Source organism: Triticum dicoccoides, chromosome 3B (genome assembly GCF_002162155.2).
Source record: "Triticum dicoccoides isolate Atlit2015 ecotype Zavitan chromosome 3B, WEW_v2.0, whole genome shotgun sequence".
In the NCBI taxonomy this organism is placed as follows: domain Eukaryota; kingdom Viridiplantae; phylum Streptophyta; class Magnoliopsida; order Poales; family Poaceae; genus Triticum; species Triticum dicoccoides.
In genome coordinates this window covers 648,616,889-648,638,032 of record NC_041385.1, presented here as the reverse complement: position 1 = coordinate 648,638,032, position 21,144 = coordinate 648,616,889, and the positions used below count along the sequence as shown (strand labels likewise).

General features: G+C 45.7%; 1 protein-coding gene across 1 annotated transcript; it reads right to left on the bottom strand.

Moving 5' to 3' along the window:
• Nucleotides 1–1,774: 1,774 nt before the first annotated feature.
• On the bottom strand, nt 1,775–2,333 carry LOC119281724 (small ubiquitin-related modifier 1-like). The gene has a single exon (XM_037562180.1). It carries the CDS (start codon nt 2,269–2,271, stop codon nt 1,876–1,878), a length of 396 nt encoding a protein of 131 aa, XP_037418077.1. The 5' UTR covers nt 2,272–2,333; the 3' UTR covers nt 1,775–1,875.
• Nucleotides 2,334–21,144: the final 18,811 nt, after the last annotated feature.

The following is a 21,144-nucleotide window of genomic DNA, read 5'->3' as shown; positions in this document are numbered from 1 at the left end:
GAGTGGAAAACATAATCGCTTTGGATGGTTTTTAGTGGATAAATATGCCTAATAATACTAAGGTATATACACTTATTTTCTTACTAGCGGCCCGTGCGTTGCAACGGGAAAAAAATATAATCTTCAATGGCCATGTCCACATTTTGATACATCAACGAGATACATTATCACTCTCAATTTCATGAAATCATGAATAATTTTTAAATATTGAAAAAAATTAAACTCTTGGAACATATTTGAAATCATGACCTTTTCAAATATATGAACACTTTTACAAATTTTAAACATTTTCTAAAATCAAGAACACCTTTTGAATTAATGAACATTTTATACTATTTGCAAACATTTTTTAAAAAAATTGAACATTTTTTAGAAAAATTTCTTGAATTAGAGAATATTTCTATAATCGTCAAATTTTTTTTTGGAAATTAGCGAAACAATTTTTGAAATTCACGAAGATTTTTTTTATTTAAGGTACATTTTCTAAAATGCATGATCATTTTTTGAATCAATGAAATTTTATGAATAAATAAACTATTGTGTAAGTCATGAATAGTTTTTGAATTTTTTTGGATATTTTCCATTCATGAACATTATTTGAACTGGTGAAATTTTGTTCAATTTTATTAACATTTTTAATACATGAACATTTTTTGATTTCCTAAGCATTTGTTTTTAGATTTCAAACATTTTTTGAGTAAGCAAATATTGTTACAAAATCGCGAACATTTTTTGAATCCACACAAATTTTATTATTTATTAAAGATTTTATTTCAGAATTCTCATTTTTTAAATTTTCACAAATTTGAAGTCCCAAATTATTTAAAGTTGGAAAAAACAGAAAGGGAAAATAGAAATAAAAAAAGTAAAATTTTAAAAAAAAGGCCGCCTGGACATGGGCCAGCCCAAACGGATGTGTTGTGTCTTCTACCAGCACGCAGAGCGCAGTTAAGGAGGTCCCTACTGCATGGGCTGGCCCAAGCAGAGGATTCCCCTGTGTAAAATATTTTTTATCACTTATAGTTATATTTTTTTGACAGAAAGACTGTAAGAGAACCCCTACAATATAATTAGTGCAACAAATCTAAATTGTAAGTACCGTGCCTTGAACCTAGGTGGGTGGGAAGGCATCATCATCCCCTTCCCACCACTAGGCTATGCCTTAGTCTCCGGCACATGGTATATTAGCCACATGGATACCTTGCATGCACACTTAAATGAAATTACTTACTTGAATACATATGATACGAATCAAAACAAATCACACAAACCTGAGTTTCAAATCAACCGATGAAAACATATCCACGACGTAAAAAAAATCACACATATTTCTATGATCGGGAAATCTATGGCCTATGAGCCTACGTATTAGTTTGAACCCAAACTAGTGGTTTGAACGTGCCATTGCGCGCCACCTGAGATGAAGTGCGCTCATTTCTTGTCCTTCTAAAAGAAAACTTTTCTCTTTTTTATCTAAAAAACAATGAATAGCCAGAGCGCCAGACCGTCACCCCTTCTTTCTCCCTTAATGGGTTTAATTTGGGCAACTCAAGAATCTTGGCTAAATCGGCTCACCTTCATTTGTTTTCAACGAATCACTAGCTAAAGTTGCCAAGTATTGGCATGTTTGAGTTTGGCAAATGTTGGTTTGCAAAAAAAAAAAGAAGCAAACCAAGCAGCTCCTATGCATTATATTTTTTTGGGAATATATGCATTCAACCAAGAAATTATGGTCTACTTAGAATAAAATCAGATAGTACATTCGATGGAAAGTTGCAGCCCAAGCAAACTATTTTTCAAGAACAATAAGCCCGATCCAAAGCGAGGAGCAGAGAACTAACTGCTCATAAGGTTCACGCATACGCATGAAAACAACTAGGCCGAAGCACGGCCGGAGCCGCCGAGCTGGGCGATGTGGACGCTGATATACTCGCCGTCATCCAAGCCGGCCTCCTCCGCCGTTTGCGAGGGCCTGATGCGCTTGCCCTCGTCGTTCAGGAACACGACGGCTTCCGGATTAAGCCAGTGCTTGTCGCAGTACATGTCCATGACGCGGCTCAGCACGACTTTGCGCTTGGCGCGGACGAAGGCGTCCGGGAAAGTCTGGCTCGTTACCTTGATGTGGATGTAGGCTCTCTTCCCTTCCGCCGCCGCCTCGGGCTTCACCGGCGTTAAGGTAACCTCATCCTCCGCTGCCGCCTCCTTCCTGTGCCCTGATTCCGGCGTCGCCTCCGCCTCCTTCTCGTGCCCTACTACCGGCGTCGACGACATCGTTCTCCGCTCGACTTCGATTGGATCTGCTGCGCTTGTGTTTTGAGTTTTGCGGCGCTGTTGCGATCGTATCGGCGTATCGTTTCGATGCTCGTGCCCGTTTGCCCAGGTATTTATAGGTCATAGGCTACTACGAGTCGTCTTCCGTTTCTGAGAAAATTAGCTATTTGCCTCTTTCAATATGGGGTTTGGTACAAATGCCACTGTCAAAATTAATTTCGTAAATATACCACCCACGTGTACTTTGATTAAAATACATTTTTTTCTTTTTCCATTGCTTTTCTTTTTCTTTTTCCATCTTCTCGCATCTGAAAGGACCAAAGTGCCCTTGGACCTTTCAACCTTAGGAGATGTAGGATCTTCATCCAACCGCGTGAAATGGTCGAGAGACAGCTTGGAGTTGCATTTTTAATGAGCTCTGGTTCATCATGTGTGGGCACTGCACAACCAACATTTTATTATCCAAAATCTACTTGCTCTTCTTTACCATGTTCCTCTTCTGTTCTTCTTTAATATGTACTCTCTCCATTCCTAAATACAAGTCTTTGTATAGATTCCACCATGAACTACATATGGAGCAAAATGAGTGAATCTACACTCTAAAATGTATATGGATACATCTGCATGTGATCCATAGTGGAAATCTGTACCAAGACTTATATTTTGGAACGGAGGGAGTATGATAGTAGTACAGTATGTTCCTTGTACTGAAGATGAGCGGGGACATTTGCAGTGTAGAGGTCTATACGGTTGGTTGTGATGGACACTTTGAGCCTCTTTGATTCGTAGGATTTTGTAAATATAGGAATAGGATTTCTAGTGGCCTGCCCACTTGAATCCTATAAGAATAGCAAGGAAATGCGGGGAGTTGTGTCGCCTTTAAGAGTTACACTGATATTAACAATACCGCACCTTCACTTGAAGAGAGCTGGTATCTGAAGCCTTTCTAGACGTACCGGCAATACTAGCACATATATTCCAGGAAGTTCAACTTTGCTGATTTTACTCTGATGCTTAAGGTTTTCCCGTTATATCTACACTATGATCTGTCTAACTGCTTTGTGTCACACTAGCAACAATCCACTCTTGAAGCTAAACACTGCAATGACTTACAAAATTGGCACCAAGGCATTGAGTGCCATTCTGGATGAAATAAACTCAGACGTTCCCCACCTGTCTACTCTTGTGCAGAATATGATCCTAATGACTCTTGTTCAAAATTGCCACATATAGAGAGACAGCATGGAATTGCTCTTTGGGCGCTGTGAGTCATCATGAGTGGGCAACCACCATTGTATGCAATGAAGCGGAACCTCAAGAATATGCTTCCTCTTCTGTTCTTTAACATGTTCCTCTTTGTTTATTCTGTATTTAGTACGTACAGTATGTTCCTTGTCACGAAGGGGCGCAGGGACAGCTGCAGTCAACAGCTGATAGAGCTGGCATGTACCGTGATCGATAGGCTTTTAATTACTAATGGCAATACAACACCGTATTTTCAAGCCAGTTCCACTTTCCTGATTTATATATCGTGGTTATGGTGTACCCCAGTTATGTACACTATGATCTGCCTAGTTGCTATGTGCTCTTGTTATCATGGTTTGGCAATAAACTCTCTATACAGTATATTATGAACCTATCATCTGTCAACCATCCTTACTTCTAGAGCCTATTTTTTGTGTACTTGTGCCAGATTATATAAATGCACGCACCATATTACAGCACACATGAGCTCTCTCATCAGAATCCAGTGATAGCACACAAGTGTTTACAGGGGCGCCCCTATATTAGAATATCATCTACATTACAAAGATAAACTCACAACTATTTATGTTTTCATGGTTCTCAGATATTATACGTAATTACAGTGAATATCAGAATCCATGCATCAGAAGAATATTGTGGAACACTGCAATGACTTACAAAATTGGTACCAAGGCATTGAGTGCCATTCTGGATGCAATGAAACTCATACGCTCCCCACTTGTAGATTCTTGTTCAGAATATGATCCTAATGACTATTCTAACCTCGACGAGTCGAAGGCAGATGGCCTATCATGTTCACCTATGAAGGTGCCTGTTATAATTTAGCAAGGTTTTATTGATTGCACGTATCTTGCATATGTTGTCTTGCATTTCTTCTACTTTGTTGCACCGCCATCTGCTTATTTTACTCATCATATATGTCAAGATGCCATGCCCATCCATTATCAATACATATTCCATCTGTCATCATACCATGTTTTTTCACTCAAATGTTGTTCTTGTGCATCATACATCAAAAAGGAAGAGGGTGATTGCCAAACCTAAAGGAGCACCAGCAAAGTCCTTGAAACATGTGGTTGTGCCAGAGAAATCAGACAACACCCCACTTATATTGGTTGTACAACCAGTGACACAAAGTGTAGGACCGACTCCAGCAGACTGTACCCATACTTCACTGGCCACACCACTAGCCCCACTACACAGGACCTGCACTCCAGCAAAAGGTATGCCGATTTGAGTTGCCATAGCACCAGCCGTACCACAGTAAAATCCCACTCCAGCAAAAATTACAGCAAGTTCACCGGCCGAAGACCTATCCCAACTGCAGAGACGACCAATTCCTGCAGATTAGAACCCCACTCTAGTTATTCGCAGTTTAAAAGACAATGCTTTCAATGTTGTTAGGGACTATGTGCATATATTCCCATCATGGGAAGATTATAGTGAAGACAAACACCATTTTCACATCTTCCTGTCCCACTTACGTGTAAGTGTTGTTATTCATGGTGATTATTTTCCTGTTTTCTGCTGATTGAACACATCAATGATTTACATTGCATTGTTGTAAGTAGGCGAGGGTCAATTCTGGATGGTCATGACGAGCAAAGCTTGCTTGCACTTTTCAAGGAAGCATTGTAGCAGTATCGATGTTACCTGAGGAAATCACACTTTGATGGCAAGTCTATAAACGAATTTCCGGTAAAGTCTCCTGTGCTAAATTTAGAAGACATTGAATGGAAAAACCTTGTTATGCACTGGTCTCATTCCGAGGATGAGGTACTGTCTATGATATCGCATGACAATTTGAACTTCTACTTTTCCGCATGTGCCTTACGGATCTTTTTTGCAGAAAATTTGCTTGAAAAATAATTTCAGTTTGAAAAGAATGACAGGATATCGCAAATATGTTGCCCGCTGCTTTGCTCTTGTTAGTACCTGTTGTCCTGTATCACTGTACTTGCATACATACCTGGTTCATTATGTGATAGCAGTATGCATGATAGCTTGCTTATCAATTGTTCGCTCCAAATTATCTGATCTGTATGAATGCTTACATTAGTGTAGAATATATCCAATGCCAATGAATTTTTTTAGCTCTGCATTGTTCTTGTAAGTACCTGATGTCCTTTATCAAGGTACTTATATTGGCAGGTAGTTGTTCATGTACCATCACTCTGCAGCTTATTTTCCTTTGCCCTCCATTTTCTACACATCATATCTATATTTACTCTTACCATAAGGTTGGTACTGAAGAAGTTTAGCTATGCATTGCTCCTGGGTGTACCTTTTGCCTGTATCGCTGCACTTACATTTATAGCTACTTGGTTATGTAGCATCACTCTCCATCTTATCTTAAATATTCTCCATTTTTTCGTATATTATCACATCTATATTTACTCTTAACAAAATGTAGAATAAAGGCAATGCTTATGAAGAAGATTATGTGGTAAACTTCTTGAATTGCCCCCCCCCATCAGCATGGACAAGGGCTTTATAGAGTTTATCTTGACCAATAATGTAAGTTTGTCCTTCTCAAGCCTTCAAACTTTGTTGTGTATATTTGGTTAGGCATGACTACAACAACTGGTTTTTTTTGGTGTTTGCATCAAATTGCATGTTTAAAGTTTATTATGTAGTTCATAAACAAAAGTTTGTCCTTCTCAATTTAAGTTTTCAGTTGTACAACCAAGTTCCTTCTTCATACCATGTAAATTAAACTATACAGAGCAAGTGATCTTCTTTTGCACTTCATGTATGCTTCTGTTCTTCATCCGTAATCCAGTGGTGTGGTGAACCTACCCAGTACAGCACAATGTCATATTCTGCAATGTCTTAACTATAAACAATGTCATATCATTCTACTATTATTTAAACCGCCTCATTATTTGCCAATCTGAAATGGGATAAATTGATAGCACACTAACATTGATACTTATGAGTTCTTGATCTGTAATCCAGTGGTGTCGTGAAACTGCCAACTTCTTCACAATGTCATTTCCTGCCATGTCTTGACCAAAACAATACCATATTGTGTTAATGCAATTTTAAACTATGTCACTTTATTCGTCAGTAAGAAATGTGATGAATTGTCAGCACAGATACTTTTATGTGCAAAACTGTCATCTGTCTGCTTGTTTATCTTTCAGAATGAGCAAGATATAAGTGTTGAACAAGCGCAGTCTCATCAGCTTGCTCAGCTGCTTGCGCTGCAGCTCCCCAGCAGGGCTAACCTTTCTTGAACTCTATTGAAGTGTTGTTGGTTTTGTATATTATTTTGTCGGCGTGTTTATTTGCACTGGTGGCGATCTTTCATGCCCAGTGTATGTAATCTGCTATCTGCTTGTGCTTTATTATCATAGTGGCGAACTTTGATGCCCAATGGATGTAATATGCCGTAATTTCTTTATTGTATAGTCTAGGTTTTTTCTTATTCACGATGCTGCAGTTATTTTACTGTATATATATCCTGTCTTCGCAGTAAACCGGCCAAACCGTAAAATTACAGCACATATCGGGCCGTCATGCAATCATGATGTATGATCCGCATCATGGGCCTCGTCATCTTGGTCCGTTAAAAGGACAAAAGTAAACTGGCCCACTAGTAGATTCGGGTCTTTAATAGGCCGAGTAACCCTCGGCCCTCTTTTTGCAAGAAAACTCAATGGGCTTTTAGGAGGCAGAGAAGTAGGTTGGGCCTGAAACGTGCCGAACAGCTCACGGGCCGGCAGCAGCCCGAAATGGACCCCGTCCCATGATTGTGCGAATCAAATCATGGGCTTTTAATAGGCCAAAATTGTCTCGGTCCTTGTTTGGCCCAATCAGATATCGGCTGCGAGTAGGCCGGATGCAAACCGGGCCGTAGTTAGGCCCAACTATATGACAGGATTTTAACAGGCTGAAATTAATATAGGGACGAAATGTTAAATGGCCCTTAACAGGCTGAAACTAATATCAGGTCGAATTACTAAATGGACCTTTAGCAAGTGTGCCCAAAAGCATAGCGTCCAGTTGACGGGCCGAATCTGATATGGGCCATAATTTAGCCCAAAGCCTCTTAAAGGGTCGGACCTGATCTGGGCCGTAATTTGGCCCAAAACGTGGTAGGCTTTTAACGGGTCGGATCTCATATGGGCCATTATTAGGCCCGGAACGTGGCAGGCCATTAATGGACCGAATCAAATATGGGCCGACATTTTGCCCAAAACATGGCATCCAGTTAATGGGCTGGACTACTAGGGTCCTCAAAATCTTGTGGGCCTACAACTGGGCCGGCCCATTAATGTCGGCAAAATCTCGTGGGCCTTTAGCTGGCCGGCCCATTATGATCCACAAGAATCTTGTGGGAATTTACATAGGCCGACCCATTATGGCACACAAAAATCTTGTGGGCCTTTACCTGGGCCGGCCCATTATGGCCCGCAAAATCTTGTGGGCCTTTAGCTCAGCAAACCCATTATGGCCCGCAAAATCTCGTGGGCCTTTAGCTGGGCCGGCCCATTATGGTCCACAAAATCTTGTGGGCCTTTAGTTGGTCCGGCCCATTTAAACTTGATGGTCCGGTCCACGTGTCAACATATCATAGGCGCGTCTCGCCCATTGGATGAGTGACACCTGTGCCAACGCGGAGCTGACACGTGTCTCCTCCAGCCAATGATGGTTTTACACATGGAAAATCCCCATTGGTTGGGGCTGTTAACGGGTTATCAGATCCAAAACCCGACCCGATAGCTTAACGATGTTCCGTTACGGTGGATGCCACGTGTAGGTCACCCTTGACGAAAGCACTTCTGTGACGCGTGATTTATCGTCATGGAAGTGGACACTTCTGTGATGATAATTTTGGTAATGTCATGGAACACTTCTGTGACGAAAGCACATGTATGACTATCTTGATTCTGTCATAAAATTGTCATGGATGTACATGCATGACAAAAAACGCGACCTACTGTGACAAACGTGTATCATCACGGAAGTGTATTTTTTTGGTAGTGGTGGGCGCTACGGGCTTCTGGTAACGTGGTGAACACGCTGGTGTACTCACCTGCGAGGTGCAGCGGCTGTTGCCACGGCGGTGGCATGGCCGGCGAAGCCGAGCTCGCGGCTCCGATGGAAACGGCGGCTACGAGGAGCAAATAAAGCGGGGAGGAGAGGGGAAAGGGGCAGGGGCTCATGACGAATCCAGCAGAGGCAACGGCGAGGTCGGGGAGGGTCTGGTGGCGGAGGAAGGTCTTCGGTGATCTTCGTGGCCGAAGGAGGAAGAAGGGGTCGGGGATGACATGTCGGGGCTCTTCCGGTTGCATGAGATGATGGAGAGGAAGATGGTGGCACGGCGGAGCTCGGGGGCACATCAGAGAGGCTCGGGAATGGTCGTGGCCGTGGTGGCAGCGAACGGCGGCGACGACCGCTCTCAGGTGCGGTCCGGGGAGATGCAAAGGAGGGGGAGGAGGCCAAGGGAGAGTGAGAGAGAGGTCGGGGGGGTGCGTGTCGACGCGATGGACGTCGAGGGGGTCGGAGGTGCACGCAGGCAAGCAGGAGGTGGTCGGCGTGCGGCAAGCACACGCCCTCCTGCGTACTGGCAGGAGGTTGAAGACGGTGGGGCGGCTGGGCTGGGCCAGCTATAGTGCTGGGCCTCAGCAGGGCTACCAGGTAAGTTAGTTAGGTTCTTTCATTTTCTATTTATTTCTATTTCTTATTTTTCTGTAACTTTTAGGGATTTATTAAAAATAGCTAGTCACTTTCAAAAATCATGCAACTGACTATGGCCACTATTTGGAATATTTCCAACAGCAATGATTTCAGTTTAGGATTATTTGGGCATTAAAAATATTTTATAGCATTTAAATGCCCAAATGCAAATACCATATGATTTAATTCAGTGACTCTTTGTTGTCCTGGAAAAATGTGAACCATTTTTGTCAGAGGTTCTAGACCAAGGCAAACATGATGACCATTTTAGAAGGGCATTTCAAGTTCATTGAAAAAGATTTTTAGGAAACCCTAGTTGGATTAAGTGGTGCTGGGGTTTCTGCCATCCTCACTTCATATTCATTTGAAATTAAACATGATGCACACATGAAGCTAGCCTTGCCAGAAACTAGGGATGTGACAATTTTAATTCCAAAAAATTAAAAAATGATCCGAAAAACATGAAACCTTCCTTGATGTAATGTCATGCCACCAAGATGATGTGGTAAAAAAATTGTCCTGTTTGATGAAAGTTTGGACACACAACAAGCACAAAACAGAGCAACTCACTAGAAGGATCATGGTTCCGAGAGGGAACAATGCATGTTTGATGACGAACGGGAGATAGCTTCCTCTTACGACCTTCAAATTTTTTTCAATGTGTAACATGCACTAATACAACTGTCATGTGAAAATTTGAAAAATTTTAGGGGTCATTTGACCTTTTGTAGACATTTAAGTGATTTCGTAGCCATTTAATGACCATAATTCAAATTAGAACCACATGTACATCCAACGGCTAACCATAGCGGTTTGAAAAATCATATTTGTGTACTTGTGTGTGAGTTAATTCCATGTGCAGCAAATTAGAAGGAACTTTCAAATATATTGGTCTCACGGCATGGACACTACATGCATTGAGTGCCATGGCATTTTAATTCCAAAAAATTAAAAAATGATCAAAAAAACATGACACCTTGCTTGATGCAATGTCATGCCACCAAGATGATGTGGTAAAAAATTGTCCTGTTTGACGAAAGTTTGGACACACACCCCTCACAAACCGGAGCAACTCACTAGAAGGCTTGTGGTTCCGAGAGGGAACAATGCATGTTTCATGACAAACGGGAGATAGCTTCCTCTTACGGCCTTCAAAAAATCTCTATGTGTAACATGCACTAATACAACTATCATATCAAAATTTGGAAAATTTCAAGGGTCATTTGACCTTTTGAAGACGTTCAAATGATTTTCTAGCCATTTAATGACCGTAATTCAAATTAGAACTACATGTACATGCAACGGCTAATCATAACAGTTTGAAAAATCGTATTACTTGTGTGCGAGTTAATTCCATGTGCAGTAAATTAGAAGGAATTTTAAAACATATTGGTCTCACAGCATGGCCACATGCATGGAGTGCCATTGCATTTTAATTCCAAAAAAATAAAAATGATCAGAAAAATATGAAACCTTGATCGATGTAATGTCATGCCACCAAGATGATGTGGTGAAAAATTGGCATGTTTGATGAAAGTTTGGAAACACACCCCTCACAAACCGGAGCAACTCACTAGAAGGCTCGTGGTTCCGAGAGGGAACAATGCATGTTTGATGACAAACGTGAGATAGCTTCCTCTTACGAACTTCAATTTTTTTTCTATGTGTAACATGCACTAATACAATTGTCATGTCAATATTTGTAAATTTTCAAGGGTGATTTGACCTTTTGAAGACATTTAAGTGTTTTTCTAGCCATTTAATGACCGTAATTCAAATTTGAACTACATCTACATGCAACGGCTAACCATAACGGTTTGAAAAATCATATTTGTGTACTTGTGTGCGTGTTAATTCCATGTGCAGTAAATTAGAAGGAATTTTCAAACATGTTGGTCTCACGGTATGGACACATGCATGGAGTGTCATGGCATTTTAATTCCAAAAGATTAAAAATGATTAGAAAAACATGAAACCTTGCTTGATGTAATGTCATGCCACCAAGTTGATGTGGTAAAAAAATTGGCCTGTTTGATGAAAGTTTGGACACACACCCCGGACAAACCGGAGTAACTCACTAGAAGGCTCGTGGTTCCGAGAGGGAACAATGCATGTTTGATGACGAACAGGAAATAGCTTCCTCTTACAGACTTCAAAATATTTCTACGTGTGACGTGCACTAATACAACTGTCATGTCAAAATTTGGAAACTTTCAAGGGTCATTTGACCTTTTGAAGACATTTACGTGTTTTTCTAGCCATTTAATGACCGTAATTCAAATTTGAACTACATCTACATGCAACGGCTAACCATAACGGTTTGAAAAATCATATTTGTGTAGTTTTGTGCGTGTTAATTCCATGTGCGGTAAATTAGAAGGAATTTTCAAACATATTGGTCTCACGGCATGGACACATGCATGGAGTGCCATGGCATTTTAATTTCAAAAAATTAAAAAATGATCAGAAAAACATGAAAACTTGCTTGATGTAATGTCATGCCACCAAGTTGACGTGGTACAAAAATTGGCTTGTTTGACGAAAGTTTAGACACACGCCCCTCACAAACTGGAGCAACTCACTAGAAGGTTCGTGGTTCCGAGAGGGAACAATGCATGTTTGATGACGAACGGGAGATAGCTTCCTCTTACGGCCTTCAAAAAATTTCTACATGTATCGTGCACTAATACAACTGTCACGTGAAAATTTGAAAAACAATCAGAGGTCATTTGACCTTTTGAAGACATTTAAGTGATTTTCTAGCCATTTAATGACCGCAATTCAAATTTGAACTGCATCTACATGCAACGGCTAACCATAACGGTTTGAAAAATCATATTTGTGTACTTGTGTGCGATTTAAAAAAATCATCAGATGATGTAAATATCTGGTGTTCAAAAACAATATGTAAAATCTGGCAGACAACCGGCCCCACACGATTGGCACTCTATTTCGCGCCTCGAGGTTTGGAAGGTGAGTGGCGGGCTTTATTAATCAGACATGGTTCTGCATTAGGAACCGTCAGCTATCATGTTCACACATGAATTTTGCTGCGGGAATTGTGTGTAATTCACACAATAGTACTCGTAAATTTTGTGACCAGCGTGTGTACTGTTCCCGTCGATCTAGATTTCGGCCGCCAATAAATACTACCTTGCTCACGTCATCCCGCCTGCATTCTCATCTAGATCCTACCCTTGCTAGCTCTCTCTCTCTCTTTAAAATCTCTTCCATGGCATCGCCGGTCTGCCCACGCGCCAACGAGGAGTCGCCGCCCCCAAGGGCGCTCACTCGAAGAGCAGCGACAAAAACACCTACGCGCCGCCGGACGATGTTGCACCGGACCCCCCAACTTTGGAATGGTTTTGGGGCCAGTATGATCTTTGTCTTTGGAAGTCGCTGCCGCCAGCTAAGAAAGCCTGGAAAGTGGCTTTCAAGAAGGAGATAGCAGAGGAGGATGCCATGTACCAGGCGGCCTGTGAAGACCGTGATGCCGCCTGGAAAAAGGAGGCAGCAGAGCTTCAAGGGCGGGCACGTCGTCGTGTGGAGGAGGTGTACGAAGATGTGTACTTCGCGAGGAAGGCCAAAGGCGCTAGGCACCTCGTCGCTGCGTGGAGCTGGCCCAATAAGCTCCAGCGTGCCACCGACGAGGAGCTCCGGTGGGCGCCCAACAAAATGGCAAGATCGTTCGCGCTCGTCCGCCTACAAGAGGCAGATCTACAAGTCAAGTGCTGCAAGGCGGAGGAGGTGGAGTACTGCCTTCGCTCAGGGAAGACACCATGCACCAGGGAGCTGCTGGCAAGGGGCTGCCGAAATACTAGCCCCAGGAGGGATTATTAGTTTTAGTATTGTTCGTTTTCAATTTTATGCATTATACATAGTAGTTAAGTATCATCACGTATATGTGATGATATTAATTATATATATTCTATGATGAACTAATGAATAATTAATATTATATATAATATGAATTCCATTTTCTATCTATTTTTGTGTACTAATTTGAATCTATTTGTTATGATCCACATATACAGAATGGAAAGCGTATAAACACACATTGAAACAAAACATATAAGAATGGAAAACAGAGTACCCATACTGAAACAGAGCAATACTATGATTGCTGTGAATACATAGCTATCCACGTCAAAACGACTCAACAAAATAAAACACGTCCATGAGACCATGACCAGCAGCCCTTGCCTACGGTAGCTCTTGGCTCTGTCTAAACTTGTGCAGGCGTTCGTCCAAGCGGTCGACATGCTCGTGGCACATCTAGAGCGCGATCTCGAGCTCCAAGTTGGCTATTTCATCGAAGATCACCACCTCGAGGATGCGAAGGCCATGTTCCTCTACTGCGCCCAGGTGGACACTTGGGCCAAGGAGGCGGTCGAGCCTACCGACCAGCGCGTTGGCATCGAGCGGGTCACGGACAAGGTGAATGGCGCGGCGGGCGTCCGGTCCAAGTACGGTGCGGCTGGCCTCTGGTGCAAGTACGACGCAGAGGGCATGTGCCCACTCCTGGCGAGGAATGGGGGTACTGAAGGGACGTGTACCCTGTCGATAGCAGGCAAGGGCGCTGATGGATCCGCTCTTGTTATGCAGCACGCCACGCCTCTCGCTCTGTGGTGCTCCAATGATCTTGATGTGTGGCGAGCCGCAGCCTATCGGCGCGGAAGCACCTAGCTTGCTCTACGGTACGCCATCGATCATGTTGTGCATCAAGCTGCAGCCTCTCGGTGCTGACATGCCTATCTTAATATGCGGCGCTGAAGCGCCATGTGCCAAGGGTCTGCTCAACCCTGGCGATGACGCGCATCACGGTGTCGTCCATCACATTGCCAGGGAGCACCGCAGCCTCGACGGGCCATGGCGCCTTCTACTTTTCCTCGTCGATGAGGTTGATGGCAGAGGTGACGCTTTGGTGGGTTGGCATGCTTGGAAAAGGTGGATGCGCTACAGGCTGCACTTGTTGCCTCTATGCATCGCGCCACGCCTAGGTTTATGCGCAATATCGCTGGGTGGCGGGAAACAGGTGAGGAAATTGGCGGGAAATGGTGGCATGTTCATAAAACGCCATCAATTGATGGAAACTTAGCATATAAGGAACATCGAGCTAGCACAAGAAGTAGATGATGACGAGATGAACAAGGACCACACTAGGGAACCCGTTGGTGATGAATTCATCAATCGCAAACGGTTGTACACTAGCAATCATTTGGCCACAACACACACGACTTATTCCATCACAAACAAGTCGGATGGATCAACTGTATGTCACGTATACACATTGTCAAAAGGTAATGCAGTAGACCTTCTTTAACATATGTTAAAAAATAAAATAAAAATAAAAAACAAGGACCTCGAGGTTAAATTAACTCATGGGATGGGTCATATGAGTCATTTAATTTGATCGATATGACCCATCCTATCAGTTAATTTAACATCAACACAACTTTCCATCCAGTCACCCATCTGATGGCTGCTCCAGCCTGAGCACACTTAACTTGAGAGTTCTCTTACATGAGCTACTAGTGAAACAACTAGTCCTTGCTGATATAGGATGCCTCTTCGCATCCTTATGGCGTATCCGGATGACCGCCCGTCCCCCAATGGCCAATATATGTTGTGTAGACAGAGCATATCACATACGTCTTATTAGAAGCAATCGTCTATGTTATTATCGGTCTTCGCACATATTTGTGATAACAGACCTGTTTGTCGCGTATCACACACATCTTGTTATATTGAACCGTTTCCGTTCTCTTGTCTCAATGCAAACAGTTCATCTGAATGAACCGCATGCCGTATATCGCACACACCTTGATCTGACTAACCGTTTCTTTTGTGTTGCCTAATCACAAACAGTTCATCCGAGTGAAGTGTATGCTGTATATCGCACACATTTTCATCTGGCAGCCCATTTCTTTTGTTCCTCATCACAAACAGTAAATTTAACTGAACTGTATGCCCTACATCGCACAAGCAACCGAAATCTAAACCGTGTTTTATGCATCCTTCATCGCAAACATTTTGCACAGTTTTTGATGGTTTTTTACACCACTATTTGTGATTATTCCATCGCACACAGTTTCGTCGAAGGGTCTCTGATCGTAGTGTCACGTTAGCAGCATCCTGCAGTAGTGACTCCATTGGAGTCCAAGACCTTCATTGGAGAAGATCCTTAGGGATTCAAGACCCCCTTGTGGGAAGGATCTATCTAGATCATTAAGACGTCATCTCCTTCATAGGATTTGGGATGAACCTTACCATGTATCTTGTTTCCCTTTGTTGTTCATGTCTCTTGTGGATCCATGTGTTGCTTGTCTAGTGGATGTGTGATTGGACTTGTTATTGAGTGTTCCTCTCATGGTTTCCCTTTGTGTTCTTCGTGTTCTTCGGCGAATCCCCCTCCAATTCATGAAAGATCTCCACTTAGAGTCTCCACCCTACAACATCTTGGTATCATAGCCACGTTGATCATGAATTTGGAGTCTCCCCGCCGTTTTCTAGCCTCATTTTGCTTGTTCTTGCCCAATTTTGAAAATCCCCCACAAAAAGAGTCATACCAATTTTTTTGTGATTTGACATTTCTTGTGAGTTTTTGTTGATTTCAATCCAAAAGTCTGGTGTTTAGCAAGTAGATCCACCTCCTATTGCGTCCCCATAGCCTAATTTTTCTTTCCCCCCTTCAATTTTGACCTCAAAATCATGATTTTTCCGCCACCCTCGTGCCCACGGGCCCCGAGCCCCGTGCACATGGGCCCCTGCAAAATTCCAGGTGACCCCATATATATCCTCGGCACATGTACCATGCGCATGGGACCCCATCTTCATGGGCCTTTGACCCCGTGCGCACGGCGCCCCCTACAGGACAGCAGCCCAGCTTCACATTTTTGGTCATATCTCCCACTCCCGAACTCCGATTTAGGTGTTCTTTGGCTCGTTGGAAAGCTAGCGACGTGCCCGAGCTGCTCATACTGGTTTTACCATAATTTGACTCCATCAAAATTTGTGCATTTGCACATCTTTGCATAGGCCTTCCGTCATAACTTCCACACCACCACCATAGACTTCCGCAACCTAACCCATTTTGGTTCTTATTGCATTCGTGGTTGTTTGAGTTGTGATTTGAGTCTCCTAAGGTGTTTCAGCTACTTAGGAACAGTTACATCTTCATCAACCACCGATAACTTGTATCGTTCCATCGACTACATCCACCACGACATTCCGCATCGATGACGACCATCCATCCTTTGAGACCATCTTCAACCAGAAGCAAGGCCAGTTACCCCCGACTTTGTGAGGTTAAGTGTGATGAAGGTATCCATTCCGTCATATACTTTTCCTTGCCAATACATCTTGATAGCCCTTTGCGCATACCTTCATACCTATTGAGACTAGCTATCCGAGTAATGTCGGGCTTCACAAAAACTTGTGCAGTGATACGATATCATATTGTCGCATCATTGGATATATCATATAGTGCAATTGCTTCCTCCCGTACATAACTTGTGATACTGATCTCATGTGTTTGGTCAAGGCTCAATAAGAAAACTGTGAAGGAAGAAAAGAGCAATAAAAGCTTTTAAGCAAGAAAAGAAAGATCATAAGCTTATAAGCAAAAGAGAGTTGAGCATGAATATACATGGAATAGGAAGAATTTTGCTTGCATGCATATAGGTTGGTGGCAAATGGTTAATCGTGCCCAAGTGTGCAATTAAGCTAGTGCTCTCCTAGTGTTTTTGCAACACGAGCTTAGTCTTCATTACACAATTTTGTATTGTCATCCCTATAGTTGCACAAGCCCCATTATCCCATCGTGTGTGTTTATTTATTGCCCTCCTCTATATTTCTGAACACTTGCTTTGCATTTTGAGTCCTTTGGATTTATCTCAACATTTACAATATCTTGGACTTCACTTTGCATGAATTTGTGCCAAGTTGTCCTAACCAAGCCACTCAACAAGCTTTACTTTGCATGTGTGAGTGAACAAGTCCGGTACCAAGTCCATTATTCTTTCATTTCACATTGAGTGACACGGGATACATCCTCAACTTTGGGAAAATGTAGCTCGGTATTGTTTATCTCATTTCCTACTCACCTTTGCTCGAGTCTTGTGATGGATAGGCAAAGCACATCATCTCCAGTCTACAACTATGACGACGAGTTCGATGCCATGAAGAACTTCATCGATGCCAAGATGGACAGGCACATGGAGGAGCTCAAGGTCCTCATCAACAACCGCAAGCAGTCTTCCTCATCTTCGAGAAGACACTCAAGTGCAAAGACTCTACCATCTCCAGCAAATACACATCCACATCGACACCGACAAGACCAGGATGCTCTAGTTCATCAAGGGCGTACCACAAGAACAGAAGAGTAGCCTTCTGACGAGAGCATGTTGGAATCTCTGCCAACCCCATGCACACGGCCTCCTGCACCCCCGTGCGGATAGACCATATAGTACATCGACATCGACCCCGACACTTCAGCTTCATCAAACAAGTTGGCATCTTCGTGAAGTGACTTCCAGGCATCTTCGCCTTCAGACTTACAGCATCTTCGCCTACTCCACGAGCTCAAGTCCACTACCTCCATGAGCTACTTCGACTTTGACAATGACTATGAGATTCCATTCTTTGGCACTCATGACCCTGAAGAGTACCTCAAGTGGGAGCGCAAGATGAACGACTACCTCAAGATACATCAAGCCCCCTCCGAAGATCAAGTGAAGTGCGCCACAAGTACCTTCCACGACTACGCATCGACATGGTGGCTTCACACCCCTTCGAAGAACTTCGACATGAGTTGTGTCGATGTTCTGGGAACAGGGGTCCCCAGACTTGCCTGCCTACGGCCTGCAGCGTGGCTCAAGGGGCGGCCCAGGATGGCCCATCTTCATCAACACGAGTTCAAGATCCTCGCGAGGGGCCAAGCCTTGTGGGGTGGATGACAGGAGGCTTCCTCAGGCACGGCCTCGTCAGGCTGGCTCGTGAGGAGGCGGAGAGATCAAGGCAGGGTACCTCGCGAGGTGCCCATGACGCAAGCCATGACGACCAAGGGCGTCAGGCGGGCGCCAGCCCGCACAGTGTCCTTCTTTCCTCTTTGGTGCAAAGGGGGCAAGCGCAGGCGAGAGCATCAAGCAAAGGTATCCATTTCGGTGCAACAAGACCAAGACCAGCAGAACGGCAGGATGGAAGTCATCGTGGAGCCCAAGCCGGCGTCACCACCAGAGCCTTTGGCAGGCGAGGACCAACTTTAGTCAGGATAAGTGTACTAGATGTTCCCCTTCAAAATGGCCAAATGTTGGTGCCCTTCCCGCTCAATATTTGGGAAGAGGCCCTGGGCCTTTGCCTATAAATAGGACTAGCCACCCACAAGGTAGGGAGATCGAGAAATCAATCGGACCCTCGCCTAGAAACCAGTAGAGAGAGCAACTGAACTCCCTTAGCAGTTCATCGCACCAGCCAAGAACAGACCCTCGCGAGGCTGTTCTTCCTTGTACTGTTCATCATCAGCCCGAGAGGCAATCCACCACACCACACACTGGAGTAGGGTATTACACCACAATGGTGGCCTGAACCAGTATAAACTCTATGTCTCTTGTGTTGTTCCTTTGATTGCTTAGTTCATAGCGAGGCGGTGAGGTGCAGGTAGGCAGAGGGCTAAATCTCCACGCACACCCCAGTGTTCGAATCTAGAGGGTCTGCCGGAACCCGAAATCCGACATTTGGCGCGCCAGGTAGGGGTGCGCCAGAATTTGTCTTCCACCGCCCTATTCTTCACCGACCATCGCGTCCATGTTAGATGCTCGTCGAGCCCGCGCCGAGCACCGAGCCGCTCTCACTTCCCGCGTCGCCCAGATGGCCCCCGTCGATGGCCACCCCCGTCGTTCCCCGTCACCCACCGTCAACGCCGCCACCGGCCTGGCGGGGAACGAGCAGCGGGCATCATCCCAGCACCCGTCCATGAGGCGAGACGGCCGCACTGCCACTCCCTCGCTCGCCCCGGCTGGTTCCTTGTCCCGCGCGACCATGGAGGCTCGGGCTGCGCTCATCGCGGCAAACGAGCTCCTGCGCTACTGACCGGTCGATGACGTCTTCGAAGAATGGCTCGACCGCGTAGCCGAGCTCGTCCGCGCCGCAGGGGGCTCCCCCGCGCCGTCCTTCTCGCTGCACCGCGCCCCGCCCTGCGCGGGCAATGAAGCTCCGGGGGCGCCTCAGCCGCCTCCCCCTCAGAAGGCGCTCTGGCCCCGAGGCGTGTGGCCCCTAGACGGAACCCACCCCGTCCGGCGCCAGTGCAGCAGGAGCGGAGCTGCCAAGAGGTCCCTCGCCCCCAAGAAGCTGCCCGAGTGCTCCCTGCTCCAGTCCGTCGCGACCACGCTCCCGTTCCAGCACGCCAAGACCCCGCGCTGCTCCCAGCTGCAGCGCACTGGGGCCCGCAAGACCAAGCTCCTCGTCACCAGAGGCCTCCCATGGCCACAGCAGGCTGCCGCGCCTTCACCACCGAGATGTGCAGCGTCGCGTGGCCCTACAAGTTCAAGCCAGACCTGCCCCCTCGCTACGACGGCACGGCCGACCCTGCGGAGTTCCTCCAGCTCTACGAGCTGGGCATCGAAGCCGCCAACGGGTATGAGAAGGTCATGGCGAACTGGTTTCCCATGGCACTCAAGGACGGTGCCCGCACCTGGCTCCTGAACCTGGCCCCAGGCACGATCTCCTCCTGGGACGAGATGCGCACCCGTTTCATCGCCAACTTCCAAGGTACTCGCGACCGGCCACCTGCCATGAGCGACATGCGCCGCATCAAGCAGCAACCAGGGGAGACCCTGCAGAAGTACATCCAGCGCTTCAACAGTGCACGACTCAAGATTCCCAGGGTGACCGAGGAGGCGATCATTTCGGCCTTCTCCGACGGCGTGCGTGATGTCAAGACGAAGGAGGAGCTGGCGATGCATGAAGATCTGTGCACTTCCTTGGAGCTGTTCAACCTGGCAACCAAGTGCGCCAGGGCTGAGGAAGGGCGCCTTTCCCTCCTCGAGCTGCCAGCTGCAGACCCAGAAGAGAAGAAATCCAAGGCCAAGGACGTGAAGCGCAAGGGGGCTGCCGTGCTCGTGGCAGAACCAGACACCAAGCGGGGCAGAGATCAGCCCGAGTCTTTCAAGGGCAGCCGGTACTGTGTGTACCACGACCTCCACACCCACAACACCAACGAATTCCAAGAGCTCCGAGCCGTGCGAGAAGGAAGGGTCTGCCGGTGCCCCGACCGCAACGATCGTGGCTACGGCCGAGGAGGAGGAAGGAACGCAGGACGCTGGGAAGACCGCGGCCCTCGCCAAGGGTGGCACAACCGACCTCGCGAGGATCGCTGGCAGGATCAGCCTCGCGAGGGAGACTGGAGGGATCAGCCTCGTGAGGATCGCCCGCAAGGAAACGCAGGCCTCCCTCCACTGTCTCTGCAGCCTAGGAGAAAAGAGGACCATCATCAGGACGAGGGGGCTGGGGGCTTCCAGGATCCACGCGCGATCACCTGCATCCTGGGCAGAGCTCAGGCCCCAGCCTCTCAGCGCATCTTCAAGCAGTTTGCCCGCGAAGTGAATGCAGTCCTCCCCAAGCTTGAAGCCACGCGCCCCCTCAGGTGGTCGGCGTGCGCCATCACGTTCAGCTCAGCGGATCAGCTCAAGTGCGCGGCTACAGCCGGAGTCCTCCCAATGCTTTGCTCCCCAGTCATCAGTAACGCGCAAGTCACCAGGACCCTCATCGACGGCGGGGCGGGGCTTAACGTCCTGTCCGTAGAGACATTCAACAATCTCCAAGTGCCTTACGATCAGCTTCAGCCAACCAAGCCTTTCTCTAGAGTCACCGACGGCTCCACAGTCCCAATCGGGCAGGTCCACCTCCCTATCACCTTCGGAGCCC

Excerpts from the sequence above, each read along its gene's own strand:
- LOC119281724 (XM_037562180.1), bottom strand. The coding sequence starts at position 2,271 with ATGTCGTCGACGCCGGTAGTAGGGCACGAGAAGGAGGCGGAGGCGACG.